We start from the raw sequence: 22,177 nt of genomic DNA, 5'->3' as shown, positions 1-22,177 counted from the left end.
AATGAATATCTTGTACTCATCAAATTGCGCTGTAAATATTTATGTTGATGCCTATAGATTAGTGCTGCTCTCGATTTTTTTAAGAACTATTTTATTCCTGTTCTCAATTTTGGCCAGAAAAAGTTTCTTTTCATAAATGGTGGAGACTCAAAAACACATCAAAATGCTGGGAAGAAGGTACAGCACTAAATTGACATCTCTGTCAAGCCATCCAAGGCTCAGGGAACATGCAGATGAGGTGGTGGAATGAATATAAAACGGTGGGGATTTAGCCCAGTGTGGGGGCGCACACCTTTAATCCAGCACTCAGGAGGCAGAGGTAGGAGGATCACCATGAATTGGAGGCCACCCTGAGACTGCATAGTGAATTCCAGGTCAGCCTGGGCCAGAGTGAGACCCACCTCAAAGAAAAAAAATAAATAAATAAAAGGATGAGGAATGAGGAAGAGTTCTTTGGAATGCTGTTTTCTGAACATGAAGTGGCCACTGCATTCATTATCTCACAGCAGCTATTGTTACCTGTACAAGACTGATCAACATATAATCATGGTTAATTGTGTAAAAGATGACACCAAAACATAAGAGGGACTGGTTAGAAAAATGGGGTTCTATGGAAAAAGAATAAGGGGGCAGGGACACAAGGAATCAATGGGAGTAGATCATGTTCAAAATACATTGTGTATGTAAATAAAAACTATCAATAAAATAGTTTTTAGAAATTATGTGTTTGAACCTTGATCTTAAATGGAACACTGGCAGGGGAAGATGAACTGATGGAGGCAATATAACCTGATAATCTGAGAGAAACAAATAATGATGGCAAAAGAACAGAACCTCAGAGCTTTGAGCATGAGACAAACTGTATTCAAAAATGGCAAAGCAGACCTCCTCTTTCAACAGCTTCATGACCTGAAGAGTTTCATAAAATGACATAGGTGCCCTTGTCTGAGGTGGGATAAGCAGTGCATTGTCACAATTAAAAAGCAATTTGAGTGGCTTTAGAAGTAGTAAAAAAATGTTAATTTTGATGGTCAACTTGATTGGATCTAGAATCAGCAGGGGGGAAAGCTTTGGCCATCCCTGTGAGGAATTTTCTAGATTAGCCTAACTGAGGGGGGAAGATCCACCCTAACTGAGGGTAGTACCATCCCATGCAGTGAGGTCCTGGACTAAGGAAAAGGAGGAGGCTAGTTGAGCATTAGTGTTCATCTCTGTGTGCTTCCTGACTGTGGGTAGAATGTGACTGACTGTCTCCTGCCACCTGCCTCCTCATCCAGCCCTTCATCTTTTAAGTAGCTCATGGCTTTGTCACAACCATTAGAAATGTAACTGGTACATATTGTAAGTTTACGTTAGGTTCATGTTATCACAATTTTTGTACATAACCACAGATCATCTGTGTTAAAGGAGTAAGATGATCACTGTAAATCTGGAAGTCTAGTCACTGGGGCAGTTTCTCTTCACTGATTTGACTTGACTAGTTTTCCTTGGTTAGTGGTTGTTCTGGTGAATGATAAGCAGATGTAAGGATTTCTCATGAATTTTACACTGCACTACCTTGCCTGTCCTGAGTGGGGGAGTATCATGGATTTAGATTGTGTTTGATTTTTGAAACTGTTGTTCAGTTTAAAATATGTAACCAGCTGAGCTATGGGATAAAATGTTATGCTTTCAGTTAAAACACTGGAAATCTTTTTTTTAATACTAGTATTGGAACAAAAAGGTTTTTATTTTCTCTTCTGTTTGCTTGCTTGTTTGAGACAGGGCCTTTCTGTGCAGTACAAGCTGGTTCTTGATGTTTACTTCTGCCTCAGTCTCCTAAGGACCACGTTTACCACTCTTGGCTAGAACAAAAAGGCATATTTAAAAGCCCAGCAAATACAAATGTAATTTAACTGTAAACACAGTGATTCATTTTCATTTATTCTTGTATTGGCCATGTTTTATAACTGTCTAGAATAGTGTCTAAAACAGCTTTTGTAAATTTACATATAAAATTGTCTAGAGAGATGACTCAGGAGTTAAGGTACTTGCCCGCAAAGACTAAGGACCCAGGTTTGATTCCCCAGTACCCACATAAGTCAGATGGACAAGGTGGTGCATGCATCTGGAATTTGCAGTGGCTAGAGATCCTGGCATGTACATTCTCCTCTCCTCTCTGGAATAAATAAAATAAACTATTTTTTAAATTGTATTTCTACAGGCAATGAGACTTTGAAAGAAAACTATTTGAGAACAAAAGTACCTATCTATAAATTTTATATCAGGAAGGCACAAGAAGTCATTGACTGCTGAGTAGAGCTAAATGAAAGGGAATTTAGCTTTAGTTGACTTTGTACATCATCTGTTTCCATATGTGTTTTTCAACTGATTTTTTTCCCCTCCTGAATAGATAGATTCCAACAAAAATGTGGTCGTGAATTGTTAATGTGTTTTCAATGTCTCCTAGTATGGATGGATTATTTTCTAAAATAGCTACTATTTTGTATACTATCAAGATTACCTTTTCTCAAAACGTCTGTTAGTCACTTCTCCATACTATAACAAAATTTCTGATGTGGGGAAACTTTACGAAGATGCAAGGATTATTCATTTCATTTTTCTGGAAGCTTAAGTGTTTCCGCTCAGCTGTAATGAAAGCCAAATGGTGGTGGATGATACCACAATGTCAAAATACAAAGATCACATTGCAGACAGGAGTCCAGTGAGTGATTCAAGGGTCAACTCATTTATGTAACATCTCTTTCTCACTAGGTCTAACTTAGGGTCCCACTAGCAGTACCTCATTACTTCCCAAAAGCATTACCACAGTGACTAAGGACACCCCACTAGGTCCTAGTTCTTAGTGGTTCCAGTAGCTGCCAGATCTCCACACTCATGACTAAGGTCCAAACACATGAACTCTTGAGAGACAAACCCCCTCTAAACCAGAGCACGTCTTAATCAAAAATACATAGTAAATGACTAATTAACCAGTAGTTATGGATGTTGGCTATGTACTAACTAATTAATTCATCATCAATGTTGCCTATGTACTAACTAGTTAACCAGTCATGAATATTGGCCTTCTACCAATTCTCACTGTTTGGATTACTTTATATTTTTTCTGCATGTGTTTCGTGTACATGTATCTGTTTGCATTTACATACATGTGGGCACATGTGTACGTTGGTGGACATGCATGTCGTCGCCAGAGGACACTTGCAGGAGCCAGCCTCAGGAATGTTATTCATCTTTTATCTATATTTTATATAAATTTTATATTAAATCTCTCATTGGTCTGGAGCTCACCATTAGGCTAGACTGGCTGGGCAGCAAAACCAGTATCCTCCTGTCTCTGCCTCTACAGTCCTGGAATTCTAAAAGGAAAGCTTATAGCTATAAGTGCTTGCATTAAAATGCCACAGAGACTTCATATGAATAACCTAGGGATGTTTATCGGTGTCCTAGGAAAACACAGGAAGAGTGGAAAGGGAGACATAATAAGGATTAGGGCAGGAATCAATAAGATTAAGACTAAAAGAACAACATATTAAATCAATCAGAATTGCTTCTTTGAAAAAATAAGCATGAAACACAATAGTCAAACCAGCAGAATTTGAATCATCAGTTCATTAACGTCTAGTCATCAGTTCATTAAAATCGAGTCATTGGCTCCTTAGCATCTGGTCTTCTTTCACTGTGGTTGAAACAACAAGAAAAACTCATGAGCCAAACAGGGACCATGATGAGTTCATGAACCAAGCAGCCCAAGTGTCCTTAAAGAGCGGAGTCCCTCAGACCCTGCCCTCCAGCCCTTCAGCACTTCTCCTGGTAACCCCAGTAGCAGAGGGACGGGCTCTGCATCTACAGAGAACCATCAAACGAGGAGTGCTTCTTTCTTGTGTTTCTTCTTCAAAACCAAGGAGTCCCCAGGAGAGCACCTGCGTATGGTTCAGAGTTTCTCCTGGATCCAGCTGAGCTATTGATGGTGGGGTGGATGGATCAGCAAGAGTAGGTTTGTCCTGGATTCCGTGGAGGGATAACACTGGGTGGGCATCCTGCAGACATGGAGAATGTCAACAAAGGCATCTCTGGACATGCAGACATCTCCAGCTCCAGAATCTACACACCTCATCTCCTCCTTGCATATCTAATTAGCACAATTCCCAAGACATAACTAAAGAGTTTTTGTCATCATCTCTGCTTTGGTAATTTTTCAAGGAACAGAAGTTGGTAAGTAGATTACATCTATCATTTCTCTCAATATCTTTGACATCATGTGTATTATCTGTGTGTCCTTTGGTATTAACCTGCATTTAGTGTCTTTATATGTTCAAATAATTTTCATGTATGTAAGGCAGGTAGATGATCACACTGGGTAATATTGTCAAGTTGATACTATCTAGAATCACTTTGAGAGATCATCTAGATTAAGTTAGCCTTTGGGCACACCTATGATTAGGTTAATTGAGGTGGGAAGATCCATTTTAACTGTGAGCTGGGGTCCTGGACTATTCAGGAAGGAGAGAGCTGGCTGAGCACCAGCATTCATTACTCTCTGCTTCCTCACTGTAGACCAAATATGAGCAGCTGCCAAGATGTCTTCCCAATGAAAGACTGTAACCTGAAACTGTAAGCCAAAATAAACCTTTCTTCTCTTAAACTTTTTGTCCCTGCAACTCAGAATGTAACTAATACAGATGTATACTCATCTTAATATTAATGAAATAATTATTATATGCACTACAAGGAGTCACAAACTAAATTGCACTCTAGTTGGAGGTAGTGTTGGCATGAACAGAAGCTTTATAAACACTGTCAGTCAAGATCATGGTGTCTGGAAACAGTTACGCAGAAGACTGAGGAAATAACCACAGATGCACCCACTACATAAAACCTGAGGGATCAAGTTCTTGGACAAGTGTGTATTTTCCCCACAAGACACAAATGTCAGACCTCATACATGCATGCATGCTCTATGCTCCTCCCCTTCTTCCTCCCCTCCTCCCCTCTCCTCCTCCTCCTTTTTCTTCTTCCTTATACAACAGTTAGAAGATGGCATCAAGCACCCACAGCCACCCACTTTCTCCTTTTGTATAAGAAATTAGCACAGTTTGATTGCGATGGAGATGACTCAGCAGTTAACAGCACTTGTGTTAAGCACGAGGGCCTCATAGGCTGCAGACTGCCGTGTCCTACTTCTCCGGACCCAGGAAAAAGAGCAGCATGGCCACACACATTTGTAATCACCACCAGTGGCATTGATGGGCCTTTACGATGGGCAGCAGCTGCACGATAAGGGAAATACCATGTCTCGAGGCAAGAAATATGCAGATGGGCAATAAAAAGACTCCTGATATTCTTCTCTGGCCTCTGCATGATGAGCATGGGCCATATATATCAGCACGTATCAAGCATACACACACATCACACATAGCTCTACATGCACACACAAAGAAAGAACCTGAGTTCCAATTTTACTTGCCACACCATGGTACCATGGTTAAATTATCAGCTTTGGGCTGCCCCACTCACATTTAAATACAGCTATCATAGCCATTGACGAAAATTGTATATACATATTTCTACCAGAAAACGTGATGTTGTTTCTCCAAAATGAATCATTTGTATCAGCTCTCTGTCCTGAGCACTTCATGGTACCAGTTTTATTCCATGTTCTTTTTAGATACAGACATACTACCACACAAGGTCTGGTCTTCATATTTGAGTAGTCCAGAACTTGGGAGTAATGCCCTTTTCCTCAGAGGCTTGTGTATAGGATGAAAGCCCCGAACCCCCTAATGCTGCGTAATACTGTGAGCTGGTAATTTATAATTAAACTGTTGGAGAATTTTTGAAGTTGCCAACGTGGGAAGCCAGTCTTCACAGAGTGAATGACTATCTCGTGTTATTATATATTCTGTCATTTGGATGAAATAGGTCTATGTTCTTTTCAATGCCACAGAAACTCTCCTGAGTAGAGGTGACAATCTGGGAAGTCCTGAGGGCGCGTTGTCTCAGCTTGTTCCCAGATGTGCCATTTTGTGTGGACATACACAGCTGCGTCCTAACCGTGGACAGGACCATGCACCCCAGCTCGCGGGATGCAGCTGCGTCCTAACAGTGGACAGGACCATGCACCCCCAGCTCGCGGGATGCAGCTGCGTCCTAACAGTGGACAGGACCATGCACCCCAGCTCGCGGGATGCAGCTGCTCTCCTTGGGTACTGTGCACTGTGCTAGTCACCGAGTATGGACGTACTTTTTGCCTAGGTAAATTCCACTTAAAATTGTCAACTAACCATTTCTTTGGGATCAAAAAGAGCTTTGTTTTATAGAGTCACAACTTCATTGTGTTCATCCAGTAAGAAATTCAAGAGCTATGAATGTGACTTGGGTTTCTACCTACCCTTGCCACACACACACACACACACACACACACACACACACACACACGGAGGCTGTAAGAAACTGTACCTGTTTCTGCACAGTGGCATCTGCTGAAAGAACCATGTTGGGAATTTGTTAATAACGTCCTGAGCTTAGCAGTCACAGCTGTGTCCTGAGAATGTCAGCCATGATACTCGGCTCAACAGGCCAAGGAAGGCAGAGGTCATCTCTAAGCCAGAAAGACGATATCCTCTGGAAAGTCAGTACTGAAGAATATACCACTTTGTGCATCTGGCTTATGTGGGCACTGTGGAATCAAATCTGTGTCCTTAGACTTCAGCCCCCCATCCCCATGCTTTTTTGAGACAGGATCTAACTATGGAGTCCAGGCTGGCTTTAAACTTATGATTCTCCTGCCTCAGCTTTCTGTGTGCTGGAATTACAGGAGTGAGTCTTAATAACTTGCCATGTGAAGGCTTGATAGAATCCCCCAAATTAGCTCCATTTGTCATTGCAAAGTCATTCAGAACACTTTATCCCAGCGAACCTGGAGTGAGGTGACAGGAGAACTGTATTGTTTGATGCCAGGTCCAAAAGAGGTTGCTTGCATACTAAGAAATAAGGCTTCCACCTGAAAAAGAAAAACAATGTGAGATCAATTCATTTGGGGGGCAAGATGGTAACCAGTAATCAGATTCTTTGGAACTTGCAGAAGTGAAGAGAAAAAAATATCCTCATAATCCCAATAAGAAATATGACTAAGACTGGTGTCACTGGCTATTGAGACAGTGGGGAACAGGAGTTCTCCACAGGGCGTCTGATGACACTTGTGAAAGTGCAGATGTGTCTAACCCCAAGCAGTTGTCCTGCGCACGTTGTGGGTCACCCAAATAAAAATGTCTGTGGCAGTACTGAATGTGAGAGTGAAAAATGTTCCACTGGGTCTTTGCATGTAACGAATGCCAGGCATGAAGAAAAAATGGAAGCGAGTCACTGTGGTTCATTTCTTGCTTTGTCCCTATCTCTGGATTCACGCACCGTCATCATTCCATTTTACAGAGGAGGAAACTGAATCACACAGGCTTCCTGTATTGGGAGGGTGGGATAAGGAAATTTGAGCCTGTGAATCCTATGTCTGGAATCTTCCTTTTATGCTTCGTTGTTTCTGGAACTTTCTTCCTAAGGTTGCATGTGAGGGTGAGGCTTGGGAGAGTGGTGGCCCATGTAGGCTGGGCAAGTGTTGAGTTGCCTTTATTGAAAGATGAAGCAATACTGAAATGCCAGTCCCCAAACCACCTTCCAGACTATGTGGGACCTCATTTCTGACAGACCCTAAGTGCCTTCAGGTCCCACCATGTGTCCAGTTGAAGCAACGGTGGGTGGATTCAGGATGCTTTGGGAGATGTACATTAGCTGCTTGGGCACAGCCCGGGGTGAGAGTGAGGATCTGGAGCAGGCTGTGTCCCTTGCACAGCCTCCGGGAACAGGGCATTAAACTAAGTTTCTGAGGGCCAAGGTAGGTGGGGGTGGGCCTGCCCTCCTTCTTACTAAAGGCTCCCTAACGCTGAGCCTCGGCGGGAAGCAGGGATGTGCGCTTCCCTGACAGGCACCCCCGCAGCTCCTCTGCATGTGACTCTGAGTTTGAGTCACGCTCTCTTTATTGCCCTGTCAAGATAACAGAAGCGTTCCTGATGGACTTCCCTGCCTCCCTTCCAGGCACGTCATTTCATTTCCCTCTAGGGGGCCATTGGTCATCCTCCAGCCAGCAGCAATTCCTGCTCAAGCACTGAGTTTACCCCCCCACCCCAGCCCGTCACATTCATTATGTTTGTTACCCCAGCAGGCTGGTGTCCTTTCTCTTCCCAAGCAGACACAGCTCTTAAGGAAACACAGGAGGGAAAACACCTCTCCCAGATTCCTGTCTTAAAAATTCTGTCTGGCTTACCTGGCAAGGTGGCGCACGCGTTTAATCCCAGCACGCGGGAGGCAGAGGTAGGAGGATGTCCGTGAGTTGGAGGCCAGCCTGAGACTACATAGTGAGTTCCAGGTCAGCCTGAGCTAGAGTGAGACCCTACCTCAAAAAGAAAAAGAAAGAAAAACAAAGCTGTGTCAGGCTTGGGCCAATATAACCCCCAAGTCTCAGCAGAATACTCAGGGGCCTTTCATCTCCTGGAGCGTGGGTGTTCCAAGATGTCATGAAGATGCTTACAAAAACTGAAAGTGAAATGAGGAAGGCCGATTGCGCAACCCACGGAGGGCCGGTGCCAGGGACCTATTCAGGGTGGGCAAAGATGAGGCAGAGAGAAAATGAGCGAGAGCCGCTGGGAGCCTGGGCCCGCCACGCAGTGAGGGCAGCCTCCGCACACAAAGATAACAGGAAATGGCCCATCCAGCCCCTGTGGTCACTTACCCCCAAGGCCCCAACTTTCCAAGTGTCCATCGTGGAGCGGGCGAGTCCGCAGGCAGCCAGCAGCCGCTCTTTTTCCCCTGCCTTAAGAAAGGAGAAGACATGAAAGTGGGGTGTGCTCCCATCCCCCAGCAGAAGGAAAGCCCCTGGGTCCGAGTCTCCAGAGAAGGGCAGCTGCTGCTGACAGCGACCCTGCTGCTGGCCCTCCTGTCCAGCGGCCTCACGGCGGTGTCCTTCTACCGGGTGGCCGTCCTGCAAGCGGACCTGCGGAGCCTGCGGGCGGAGCTTCGGGGCCACGGCGCGCCGCCGACGCCAGCGCCCGCCTCGGGCCTGGAGGTGAGTTCGCGGCTGCAGCTGCCCCTCGGGGCGCCCCGGCCTCGTCCCTCCTGTACCCCGAGCTCTCTGTGTTCCAGGGGCGCCTGGCGACAGCAGCATCCCGAGCGGACAACTCCAGCCGCGGCCGCCGGCGTGGGCGTGCCGCCGAGGCGCCCGAGCAGAGTGGTAAGGACCGCTGACTCCGCGCCCGGCACTGCGGGCCCGATGGGGTGGCACGTGCAGGTGCCACGACCGGCCTCTGGGTGGCATAACCTCTCGGGAGGGCAGGAGCCCGGCGCTCCTCAGCCGCCAATGCCGCTGGGCACTGAGCAGGGTGTGCGAGGCGCAAGTCGGGGTCGGGGCTGGGCGCGGGACGCAGGTGGAGCCCAGAGGCCGCCGCAGCCGCGCCCTTCACGGTGCGCGTTCGGAACTTGTGCACTTGGGGTCTCAGGCCAGCAGGAATTCCCACGCTGTGCACCAAGCCAAGAGCTCACGGGGGACCCCGGCATGCGTGTGCTTTCTTCTTTTCTCTTTTCTTTTTGCTTTTCTTTTAAGGCAGGATTTCCCTCTAGCCCAGGCTGACCTGGAATTCACTGTGTAGTCTCAGGCTGGCCTCGAACCCACGGTAAATCCTCTACCTCTGCCTCCCAAGTGCTGGGATTAAACGCGTGCGCCACCACACCCGGCTTCTTGTTTCTTAACAAAGAATTATTGTACACACACGCGCGCGTGCACACACACACACACACACACACACACACATGTGCACGCACATTACCAAGCCAAGCCTCTCTGCAGCTGCATACCTTTCTAGGAAGGTCGCGTGCACTCTCATTTTCTTGTATGACTTGTAGGGTTCCATTCATTCCATGGGATTTTACAGAGTTGGAAGTGTCTGATAAAATAACCCACTTTAGTTCGTTTGCGGGGATTTAAAAAAAGAGAGAGGAATATTTCTACTGCCATTGTTAACGTTACAATTTAGCAAATTTTGCTGGTCCTTTTTTCGTTATTATTGAGTGAACATTTTGGAGCACTGAGAGCGAGCCACACAGGTATGGGGCAGGAGGATTGTCACAAGTTCTTCACGGAAGCCCCACGGAGACCCTGAGGTCCACTGCGCAGCAACCTTTCTTACACGTGCGCACGACACAGGACAAGCAAGTGTCTTGTGACCGCACGCCGTGCGGGGTCTCATTGCGAACTTTCCTTTCACCACCTGTATGAGAAACGATGCCTCTTTCATGAAATCAGGATTTTTTTTTTAAACCTACTTAACCATTTTTGGATAATTTCTCAGAAATGATGGGGTCTATGCTTTGTTAAACCAGGAAACTTTTTTTATTATTTTAACATATTAACTATTGTGTTTTCATCCATATCCTCTACATGACCTGCAAATAATAGGAGATTGGTTGCAATGGATGTTTTAGTTTTCATTGATTTCTAAGTAATTCTAATATTCATAGTTGTTAAGTATCTTTAACAGGACAGTATTTGGCTTTTGCTATAGCACAGAGCATATGATTTTCATGTACCTCTTGTTTCTGATGAATTAGTTATTTAATATGGTTATATAGTTAATATTCAACTTCCACACTGTTCAATTCCTTCCATCCATCCTTTCTTTTTTTCTTTCTTTCTTTCTTTCTTTCTTTCTTTCTTTCTTTCTTTCTTTCTTTCCTTCCTCCTTCCTTCCCTTCTTTCTTTCCTTCCTTCCTTCCTTCCTTTGTTTCTTTCTCTCTCTTTCTTTCTTTCTTTCTTTCTTTCTTTCTTTCTTTCTTTCTTTCTTTCTTTCTTTCTTTTCTTTTCTTTCTGTTGTTATTTCTTTGAGGTAGGGTCTCATTCTATCCCAGGCTGACCTGGAATTCACTATGTAGTCTCAAGGTGGCCTCAAACTCACTGCAGTCTTCTTACCTGTGCCTCCCACGTACTAGGATTAAAGGCATGCACCACATCACCTGGATTTTAGTGAGGCTTTTTTTGTTGTTTTTTTTTTTTTTTTTTTAAGGCTGACTTGGAATTCACTCTGCAGACTCAGGGGGTTCTTGAACTCACTGCGATCCTCCCACCACCACCACACCTGGCGATTCCAATTTCTTTTTTATTAAATATTTTATTTATTAATTTGAGAGAGAGAGAGAAAGAGTGGGCACACTAGGGCCTCTAGCTACTGTAAATGAAGTCCAGATGTGTGTGCCCCCTTGTGCATCCGGCTCACATGGATCCTGGAGAATTGAACCTGGGTCCTTTGGCTTTGCAGGCAAGTGCCTTAACCACTAACTCCTGCCCCAATGCTCAATCTCTGAGATAAAGCAAATGATCATTCTAATTATTGCTGTATTGGTTCTAAATGAATTACAAATGCATGTAATAAAAAAAAAACAGTATGTACCAGGTCTACACAGTCTTACTAGCAATTTGTCTTTAAATCTTTGCATTAATTAGGTTAATATCTGTTTACTGATACTGGAAATGTTCTACATATGTTGATTGCTTCTAATCTCATTGCTATTATTTCTAATATCCGATTGTCTGTCATAATTTTTAATAACTTTGAATAAAATCTAAGCTGACACTGATTAAAATGCTCCCACTAAATTTGCTCTCTTCAAACTTGTATACAAAATTAGCACATGTTATTGAGAGATAATTTACTTTTTTTTTTTTCCTAATATGTCAAAGCTATAAACACATCATTTCCTGATTCCTTAAAGCTTCATTGTTTTCTGCTGCTTTGTGGCATTTTCATGATTTGGTGTTTTGCTTAGTTTTAACTCACTAGTCCTCATGCTGTTTGTTTTGGTGAACGACCTCATACTGGCACCTCCTTTCCACACTTCCCCGCTTCTAGACTGCTGTCTTGACCTCCTGTACCCAGCTGTGCTCACTAACTCTCTTGTGTTTGGAAACCCTGCATTAGTTTAAGTTCCTCGCTTTTTGACTTTTATTTCATACTCTAATTCTAGTTTATTTTCCATAAAATCTTAGGCTGTTATTTTAATTTCAAAATGTCTATTTGTGCTCCCATTTACTAAGTGTTGATGTCTGTTCAGAGCCATCAGTATTCTATTGAAAATGAATGTGGTAGGAAAAGAGATGTACAGGCGTGACGTTCAGCCATGTGTCCATCCTCCAAGTCCTTCCAGGGAAAATATTGCTTTTACTTAAGTTTAAAACTTAAGGTCTAAGCATGAATTTTACTTAGTAATTTTTGTCTCAAATAGGTGTTTTATCAAATTTGCTTTATTTATCAAACTTTATTTTTATTTATGTAATGTATTTGTTTGTTTTTTGAGGCAAGCTCTCTGTTTAGCCCAGGTTGACCTTGAATTTACTGTGTAGTCTCAGGATGACCTCAAATTCATCTTCCTACCTCTGCCTACCAAGTGCTAGGATTAAAGGCGTGTACCACCATGCCCGGCCCCAAACTTAATACATTTTAAAAGGTCATTTTTGACTACAGTATAATAAACAGAAATGTGGGGAAATCCAGGATTAAAAAATTGCCACATAGTTCGCTGTAGCCAAGTTTTAAGCTCATAAGTGTCTTTGGAGAGATTCCTGATTTAGAAATAACTAAAGCAATATGGTGTTGACACATTCCATACGGTGGCTTCTTTACAAGTGATATCATGACGGCACGCACTGTAGCACTTACCTACCGTCAGTTTATTCTTTCTAAGGACCTAACAAGTATCTTTAGTTTACAAAGATAAAGTGAATTCTGTCAAATGGATTGCCTCGAAATAAACGCAGTTTGTCAGCCAGGCCTGGTAGTCCAGATCTGTAATCCCAACTACTCTCGAGACTGGGACAGGAGGATCATAAGTTCAAGGACTACTAGGCAATGGAGTTAATTCACATTCTAGAAACTCTCTCCCAAAATATGAAGTAACAAGATGGCTGGGAGTGTAGCTCAGTGGTAGAGTGCCGGCCTAGCACATAAAACACCTTAAATCCGCTCCTCAACATTTTTTCCTAGTTAATAAGCAGTTTAAAAGCCATTGGTAGTACGTGCATTTTAGATTTCAGAAAGACAAAACTCTTTGTTATTGGGAATGTTTATTACAGCTGCCTCAATGGAAATAGTAAAATAGTGGTAAAAACACAAAAATACAGACAAGAGTAGCAGCATCTTCCATATTTTATATTCCCAATAATTATTGGAAAGTTTGGACCAAATTTATTTTAAGCCTTTTTATATAGACTTCTCAGTTTGCAATTGTTTTTGAGTTTCAGAAATGTTTTAGATAGTAGAGACTTAGGAAATGCCCCTTACACAATCTCCCTGATGCTGACATTTTACATGGTGTAGCATATGTCACAAAGAAAAAAAATCCACAGTCTTAACCATGAACATCATACCAGACAACTAGAACATTTAGGATGCCATATTGCATTTAACATTAAAATTAGAATTTTAAGTGTAGTGTGCATAAATTTAACACCTAATATTGTAACTTGAGTATTTCTCTAGAAATAAAGGTCTGTATTTGTTAAAAAGGAAAATGCCAATACTATTTTTAGTCTCTTTTCTTGAAATCCAAAATCCAACTTATTGGAAGGAAAGACATGATGTCTGCAGGGCTGGCAATGTCCAGACTTGGCCTGACGTTTCTGGCTTATGTATAAGGCTTTCCATAGAGCTCAGTCACACTAGATGAGCAAGAATCTCTGCCCACAAGGGAAGCTCCTTCCTACAACAGCTGGATGCTGCTAGGTGATAGTGGACCACCTCTTCCCTCCATGGTATTTTTCTTCTCTGCTTCAATAATGAGGACTTTCATTTCTTCAATGTTGTAAGAATTGGCTTCTGTTCAATTTTAAAAACAGCTTTCAAAACTAAAAAGAGTGATGTGACAACCAAATCTTCGGTGCTTATTCTTGTGAAACTTCAACTTTTGGGAAGCAGAACTTTTGGGAAACAGAAGAGATACCAGTGAAGCCAAATGTGAATTTGTGTCTCTTTCCTACATTACACCATGATGAAGCACAGAGATGGATGGAGCATACGAATAACACACTTCATTACTAATAATTATAATGTTGGAAAATGGTTAATATGTAGAAAAAGTGTCATCAGATAGCATATGCGTATCAGGGCTGTGGAGGCTGGGAAGAGGAAAAGAGAGTGCATCTCTATTTTAAATTGGAAGCCCAGGGAGTCTCTCTAACAAATATTTCTTCATACTTGCAGCTTTATATTTTTAAGACATGAATAGATTTTCAAAATGAACTCATAATGCTAAAGGGCATATCTTACAAAATATGGCAATCTGCATTTCATACATTTTCCACCAAATGACATAGTTGTATCCTTTATGGCCAAATAAAATTCCATTGCATACACATAGCACATTTTCTTCACCCATTCATCCTTTAATAGACACCTAGGCTAACACTATCACTTTATCACTGTGAGTAGCTGAGCGATACATGGATGTACAGGCCTCTCTGGGCTATGCAGCCAAAAGTTCCTTTGGGGAATATTCTCAGGATCGATGATGCATGTCATTTTATTTTGGCTCCCAGTTTCTTTTTTAATATTTTATTTATTTGTTCATTCATTCATTTATTTGAAAGAGAGTGAAAGAGGCAGATAGAGAGAGAATGGGTGGACCAGGGCCTCTAGTCACTGGAAACAAACCACGGATGCTTGTGCCACCTTGTGCATCTGGCTTTACCTGGGTATTGGAGAATTGAACCCAGGCAAGTGCTTTAACTGCTAAACCTTATCTCCAGCTTCCTGACTTGCAGTTTCAATGACATTATTTATTAAATTATTAAGTTGGCATACAAAGTAAAGGGTTTCATCATGTTGTTTCATACACATGTCATTATAGTTTTTTTTTCTAATTAATTTAGCCCCCATGCCCCTCCCTCATACCCCTGAAAGCTCATTCCATTTCTTTCCCTAGTTACTTTCTGTTTTCCTATTACATACATGCCACTACCTTTTCTATTACCGGCTTCCCTTAGATCTCCTCCTCCACTCAGGATCCTCTTTGTAGTTCTGTAACCTACAAACACACACACACACACACACACAATGTTGAATTTAGGTTCTGGATATGAGAAAAAGTATTTCTTTCTTAGTTGAGCTTATTTCACTAACATTATGATTTTTGCTTTTATCTCTATTCCTGTGAATGCTATAATTTCATTTTACTCCACAGGTGCATAAAATTCCATTAAATGATACACTTTCATCTTTATCCTCTCTCTGGAAAAGTCCTACAATAGCTCAGGAAATAATAGCAAGAACTGTCAAATGAGATTTCATGAAACCCCAAAGCTTCTGCACTGCAATGTGAATAAGTGAGTGAAGAGATCATCTACAGATTGGAGAAATTGTTAGATAGCTTCACAACTCACAGAGGACTAGTTTCTAGAACATATAAAAAATTGAAGAATTCATATCTTAAATAAATTTCTAGTAAGCCAAATACATACCTTCAAGTTAACACTCTAGAAACTCTTTATTTTCTTCCTTCTTTTTAATTTTTTTTTTTTTTTAGTTTTTATTTATTTATTTGACAAAGAGAAAGAGAGAGGGAAAATGGGCATGCCAGAGCCTCCAGCCACTGCAAACAAACTCCAGACACATGCGCCACCTTGTGCATCTAGCTAATGTGGGTCCTGGGGAACCAAACGTGGGTCTTTTTGCTTTGCAGGCAAATACCTTTAACTGTTAATCCATCCCTCCTGACCTTTTGTCCTTTTGTTTTTTCTCAAGATAATGTTTCGCTCTAGTCCAGGCTGATCTGGAACTCACTATCTAGTCTCAGGGTGGACTTGAACTCCCAGCAATCTTCCTACTTTTGCCTTCCAAGTGTTGTGATTAAAGGCATGTGCCACCATGCCCGGTTAAGAAATTCTTTATTTTTAATGAAGTTCTGGGAACCCAGAGCCTTCCTTTAGGACACTTCCTTGACCACCTAGTTACATCTCAGCCCTAGAAATTCTTTGTAAAAGTTCTTACCTGCTGTTGCCTCCACTAGAACTACCCAGAGCAAACTGCTAATCATTCACCACGTAGTACACAATTTAACTTCCCACCTCTAAATTTTTGATCGATGTTTACATTAAGTGATTAGGTGATTTCTCCTAGTTAGCATTTTCCCTGCCTGGCATTGATTATTTATCTAAAGCCAATTCAGTAACAATGAGGTTCCTATACATCATGACTTACAGCTACCAAAAGCTAAGGGTTGTAGCAATGAAAGAAGCATTGGTTTTTCCTTCCTTCATTACATGCACAGTGAGCACAGAAGACACATAGGTAATGAATTAAGTAAGCTAACAGAAGGAAGAACGGAAGTAGGAAACCCCATAGCAAGCCCATCTTTCTGCTGAAGATCTGGAGGAACTTCAAAGCTGACTGGGAGACACTGAGAGGTCTTGGTCTTAGTCACATGGAGAGGGTAGTAGATGTGATGGGGAAAGGTCTGTGCATGACATCTTTCATTTGAGCCATTCATGATCTGCCATAATTGCAAGCCTTATGTTATTTAAGTTAGACCGAGCAGTTTTGAAGTAATAGACAATGAGTCAGATCCCAGTGTGGAAGGGTTGACTTATGGTACAGAAAAACAATACAGTATATTAACTGTTTCCTGAACTTTCAAGTCACTTTTTCTGATTAACAGTATTTAATATTATGCAACCAGTGATGCCTTTTCAAACTGGAAATAAGTTTTCTATTTGGAAACATTTTGCTGCTCTTATAAATGTGAGGTGGTTTGGTTTTCCATCCATCAAATATTGACTGGTCCAATACTTATCCTTAAGTTTTGTAGTTTAGGAATTTTCTTTTGTAATTTTTTTGTCCCCAATATAATATTCTATTCCTAGAAATATTATCCACAGTTTGTTATGAGTCAATCTTCTTCCAACCTAAAACATGACTAAAATTAATCATCATTGCTTCACCTGTCAGTGCGTCACCATCTCCAGAAATCCATCTCGAGAAATATCTTCTCCTTAGTTTTACAAAGGTTTTAATGTATACTATTGTCTGCTTAGTTAAAAAGATAATCTCATACAATGCCATTCCACTGTAGTAGAAAAACAGATGTTAAAAATACTTCTGAAAAGCTAAGAACAATGTTACAATTGTTACCAATACCTGATTCTTTTTTAAAATTTTTATTTATTTATTTGAGAGTGACAGACAGAGAAAGAGAGAGAATAGGCATGCCAGGGTCTCCAGCCACTGGGAATGAACTCCAAATGCATGTGCCACCTTGCACATTGGGCTTACGTGGGTCCTAGGGAATTGATCCTTGAACTGAGGTCCTTAGGCTTCACAGGCAAGCATTTAACCGCCAAGCCACCTCTCCAGCCCATCAATACCTGTTTTTTGTATTAGACTATGTATTTTCAGAAGTCCATGTTGTTGGGAAATATCAAAAAACAGCATTGTCTTGGTCTACTGTGAAGCAAATCTTTTGTTACCCAACCATAAATAGTGTATGACAAGATCTATGTTGAATGACAGTCTTAAAAGAAAGAGTGGAAAGTGGGCTTTACTGGGCTCCCGCCTTCTCATGGGCAGGAGCTCTTTATGCTCTCTCCTCTTTCTCTTTCTTAATCTAATCATATTTCTCTAAGAAAGAGAAACGAACTAAAGAAAGATTGATGACATATTTCAAGTTTCTTGAAAGAAGATGCTGTCTTCTAAATGCCAAACAACTCTCTCTGGATACAGGGCATTCATGGCCCCATTTACCGAGTGAATGTCACTCAAACTCTACTATTAAGCTGTCCATGTGACATCTTATTTCCTTTCCTAAAGGTCAGTTCTTGAAATAAGGTATTTCTTCAAAGTACACTTTGTTTTAAAGGTTATATTGCCAATATTATATGGGAAAATAAACCTTCAACATATAAGGTGGGCTGGGGGATCAAAATGATTTGATGATATGAAGTCATCACTCATGGTTGGCCTTTCTGGCTAGTACATTATCAATATCTCTGAGTAAGTTTCCTGGACTGCCGTGGTGAAGGACCACAGAATGGGTGACTTGTCAATATCAGAAATTATTCCTCACAGGTCAGGAGTCTGGGAAGTCTAAGGCCTTGGAGGTATCTGAAGATTCAGTACCTGACTTCCTCTTAGATACCACCTTCTCACTGTGTCTTTACCTAGCAGAATGGATAATATGTACATGAGTGGTGATCTCTCTCTCTCTCTCCTCCATCTCTCTCTCTCTCTCTCTCTCTCTCTCTCTCTCTCTCTCTCTTTTCCAAGGTAAGGTCTCACTCTAGTTCAGGCTGACCTGGAATTCACTATGTACTCTCAGGGTGGCCTCCTACCTCAGACTCCTGAGTGCTGGGATTAAAGGCATGCACCACCTCGCCCAGAAATGTCTTCTTTACAAAGATTTATTTTTATTTATTTATTAGAAACAAGGAGTAGGAGAGAAAGAGAGAGTGAGAATGGATGCACAAGGGCCTCTAGCCACTGCAAATGAACTCTAGATACATGTGCCACCTGATGCATCTGGCTTATGTGGGGCCTGGAGAATTGAACCTGGGTCCTTAGCCTTTGCAGGCATGTACCTTAACCACTAAGCCATCACTCCAGCCTGGGGATGTCTTTTATAAGGGCACTAATCCCATTATTGAGGAGTCCAGCATCATGACCTCTTCAGAGCCCTGCATGATAAGTCCATCACACTGGCGATGCAAATACTAAGTCTCCAACTGAGTTTGGGAAACTCTCAAGGAAAAGGTAAGTAGAACCAGGAAGCCATGTACCACTTTTGCTTTGTCCCCTTCCAGCTGAAGTTAGACCTCTGTGTTCTCCCAATTTCTTTGTTGTCCAGGCTTGCAGGTTTGCACTGCTTGCAGAAATCACCCAAGCAAGAGCATCTTTGGGGAAAAAGGGCTTATTTTGGGTTACAGACTTGAGGGTAAGCTCCATGATGGCAGGGGAAAATGATGACATGAACTGAGGGTGGACATCACCTCCTGGCCAACATCGGATGGACAACTGCAACAGGAGAGTGTGCCAAACACTGGCAGAGGAAACTGGATATAATACTCATAAGCCCCCCACCCAACAATACACTGCCTCCAGGAGGCTTCAATTCCCAAATTGCCATCAGCTGGGGACCAAGCATTCAGAAAACCTAAATTTATGGGGGACACCTGAATTAAACCACCATAGTCTTATTATGTTTCCTAGTTATTTGACTGAAGGATAATCACTGTAAGTTTGAGGCCAAGCTGAGACTACATAGTGAATTCCAGGTCAGCCTGGGCAAGAGTGAGACCCTACCTTGAAAAAAAGAAAAGAAAAGAAAAAGAATGTTATGATTAAAGCCATTGATTTGTACAATAAATACACACTAATAATTTTTTAATGCAAACTTAGATTTAAGGTCTGCATTTTCATAGATATTTGCTGTTTTACTTTTCTCTCCATACACATCATCTGAAAGGGTCTGTTTCAGAGCATTTTCTTTATTTAATGTGGTTATTATTTGATCCCTGGAGTGCCTTGAAATATCATATATGGTGTGATCTGATCAGTCCAGAAAGCCTGACTGTCTCACAGAAACCTCACATTGTATTGTAAAAGTTGTTCTTTCTCTCTTCTGTTCAAAGTGTTTTGCCAAAACATTGACTTCCAAGTGAATTAGATAGTATTTAAATTCTGGTCCTGTCCTTGCTGTCTCCAAGGTGCTGAACAAGCCATTTCTACTCTCTACACTGTTCCTAATGCCTAGCTTTTAGGATTCTGGTTGGGATCAAAGGAGGCAATGTGTAGTAAGCCCATCAAAAGAGTTTGTAATTTCAGCTACTCAGAAAATCTTGGCAGCTGTTTTATTTCCAGAGGTGCCAAGATCATATTTTCAGTAGCAGCAAGTCATTGTTTAATGTTAGGATTAAAAAAAAAAATGTCTTGGAAAACCCTGATAAGCTCAACTGCGCTGCATGTTTGGTGGACTTTAAACGAAATGAAAGGACCGAGGCTGCTCTAATGACAGTGACGCATCGAGGTGCGGGTGCTGTGCTTCCAAAGCACACGATACTCCTCTGGTCTGTCATGAGTTTTGAGATATATATTGAGATCAACACGAGCTTCAAAAGCGGCACTGAGAATGCTATCAGGCAAGCAGTGTGAAAGCTGTGATCTGTGTTTCTGTGGGTGGCTTAAAGTCCTGAGTTATCAGTCACCTTAGTGGTCTTATTATTTCCACTCAAGTAATTACATATGTTTTTGTCTTTCAGTCACTCAAGACTGTCTGCAACTGATTGCAGACGGTGACACGCCAACTATACGAAAAGGTAATGAACTTGAACTGGCCTTAGTGCTTTGTCCACTCAGGAATCCGTCCAGTAAAATATATGCTTGTAAGGTTCGAGTTAAAAGTAATGTGTAAACTGCACCTCAGATCAACCACCTACCTCAAAACTTCCTGTGATCCGAAGTCATATCACACAATTAAATTCATTCAAAATGACTGGGGAACAAGTATGTAAACCAATGTAATAACCTAACGAACATGACTACCGGAAAGAAACTAATGATTTTCAACAATTAGGCTACATTAATTTAACCTTTTGTGAATTGGAAATGACTGTTTTGGCTCTACTGTGACAAAAGACCACATACATACATATGAGCCCATCACATTTGACGTCGAAATCATATTAGAACACGAAGCTGCACATGAACCATAAACTACATGTTCCCAGTCTCATCACATTAAATTACAAGTGGAGAGTTTATCATTTACTCTTGGGAGAATGATACTTCACACTTGATTTTTATCTTCTTCAAGTGTTTGTTACTTTATTTTTAGAAAGGAAAGTGTTTTCTGACCAGAAACAAGATCCATGAAGAATACACTTTTACCACCAGTTCCCAAAAGGCATCATCCACAATATTAAGCCAATGAAAGGTGTTTGACATTTGTTATTAAGCACTCTAGGAACAGCCTGCTCTGTGTTCCCCTTCAAGACTGGCAAGGCATTGCACGTATGGTTGCACAAGTATCTGCTAACTTTGTTTAGTCCATTTTCTCTTAGAGTCTTTGACTGTGTCGATGTCTTCTTGAAAGATAAGTATTTTGGAACTGTTGATATATGTCAGTTTCTGACCATGGAAAATAGCATTGAACAGAAATGTACTAGGGAGGGATCATTCATTTATTCATGCATACATTTCGTTATTTTATTTCTTTATTTTTTTTTTAGTTTTTCAAGGTAGGGTTTCACTCTAGCTCAGGTTGACCTGTGATTCACTATGTAGTCTCAGGGTGGCCCCAAACTCACAGTGATCCTCCAACCTCTGCCTTCTGAGTGCTGGGATTAAAGGTGTGCACCACCACACCTGGCTTCATGCGTGTTTCTTAATATTAGTTTTAGACTAGCACACAAAGAAATGGGTTTTTTCATATATACATATCATCGTAGTATGTTCTTTCTGCACCACGCCCTCTCCCATCCACGTCCTCTTCTCGTTGGCCTCCTTTCTTTCCTCAAAGAGACATAGGTCCACTGCCTGTCTAATCCCCTCTCACTCCCCGGAGACTTCTCCCCTCTTAGTCTTCTTTCTACTTTCATGCACGCGTGCACGCACACACGCATTTTAATTAGGATGCTGGGGTCCAAAGAGATGGCTTAGCAGTTAAAGCACTTGTCTATAAAGCCTAAGGACCCAGGTGGAATTCCCCAGTACCCACATAAGCCAGATGCACATGGTAGAGCACGCATCCAGAATTTGTTTGCAGTGGCTAGAGGCCCTGGTGCCCTGGTGCTCCCATTCTGTCTTTCTTCCCCTCTTCCCCCACCCCGTCTCTCAAATAAATAAGCAAATAAAATTATATTAGGATTCTGAATATAAGAGAAAAATTCAATGTTTATTTTTTTGAGTCTGGATTTTGTTTAATATACAAATATCTAGTTTTATTGGTTTTCCTGCAGATGTCTACATTTCCTTCCTCTTTGTAGTTGAGTAAAAGTCCACCATGTAAAATCAGCACATTTTCTCCATCTATTCATCTGTTGATTCACTATTCATTTTACATACAACTGATTAAGAACATACAATGGGGCTGGAGGGAT

At 41.7% G+C, this 22,177-nt stretch overlaps 1 protein-coding gene and 1 long non-coding RNA gene across 2 annotated transcripts in view; one reads left to right on the top strand and one right to left on the bottom strand.

The window, feature by feature from the left end:
- Positions 1–3,411: 3,411 nt before the first annotated feature.
- Positions 3,412–9,033, bottom strand: LOC123459233. Its single transcript, XR_006636119.1, has 4 exons — positions 8,783–9,033; positions 6,460–7,003; positions 5,094–5,270; positions 3,412–4,040 (listed from the first exon to the last, which is right to left on the bottom strand). It is a non-coding gene; the product is annotated as an uncharacterized LOC123459233 (long non-coding RNA).
- Positions 8,723–22,177, top strand: part of Tnfsf13b (TNF superfamily member 13b) — a 30,604-nt gene continuing 17,149 nt past the window's right edge. The window contains exons 1-2 of the mRNA XM_045144858.1: positions 8,723–9,158; positions 9,209–9,280. Coding sequence (XP_045000793.1) covers positions 8,753–9,158; positions 9,209–9,280 — 478 coding nt within the window. The 5' untranslated portion in view covers positions 8,723–8,752. The remainder of the gene's footprint in view (positions 9,159–9,208; positions 9,281–22,177) is intronic.

Source organism: Jaculus jaculus, chromosome 3 (assembly GCF_020740685.1).
Source record: "Jaculus jaculus isolate mJacJac1 chromosome 3, mJacJac1.mat.Y.cur, whole genome shotgun sequence".
NCBI lineage: Eukaryota > Metazoa > Chordata > Mammalia > Rodentia > Dipodidae > Jaculus > Jaculus jaculus.
This window is presented reverse-complemented; position numbering and strand designations above follow the sequence as displayed.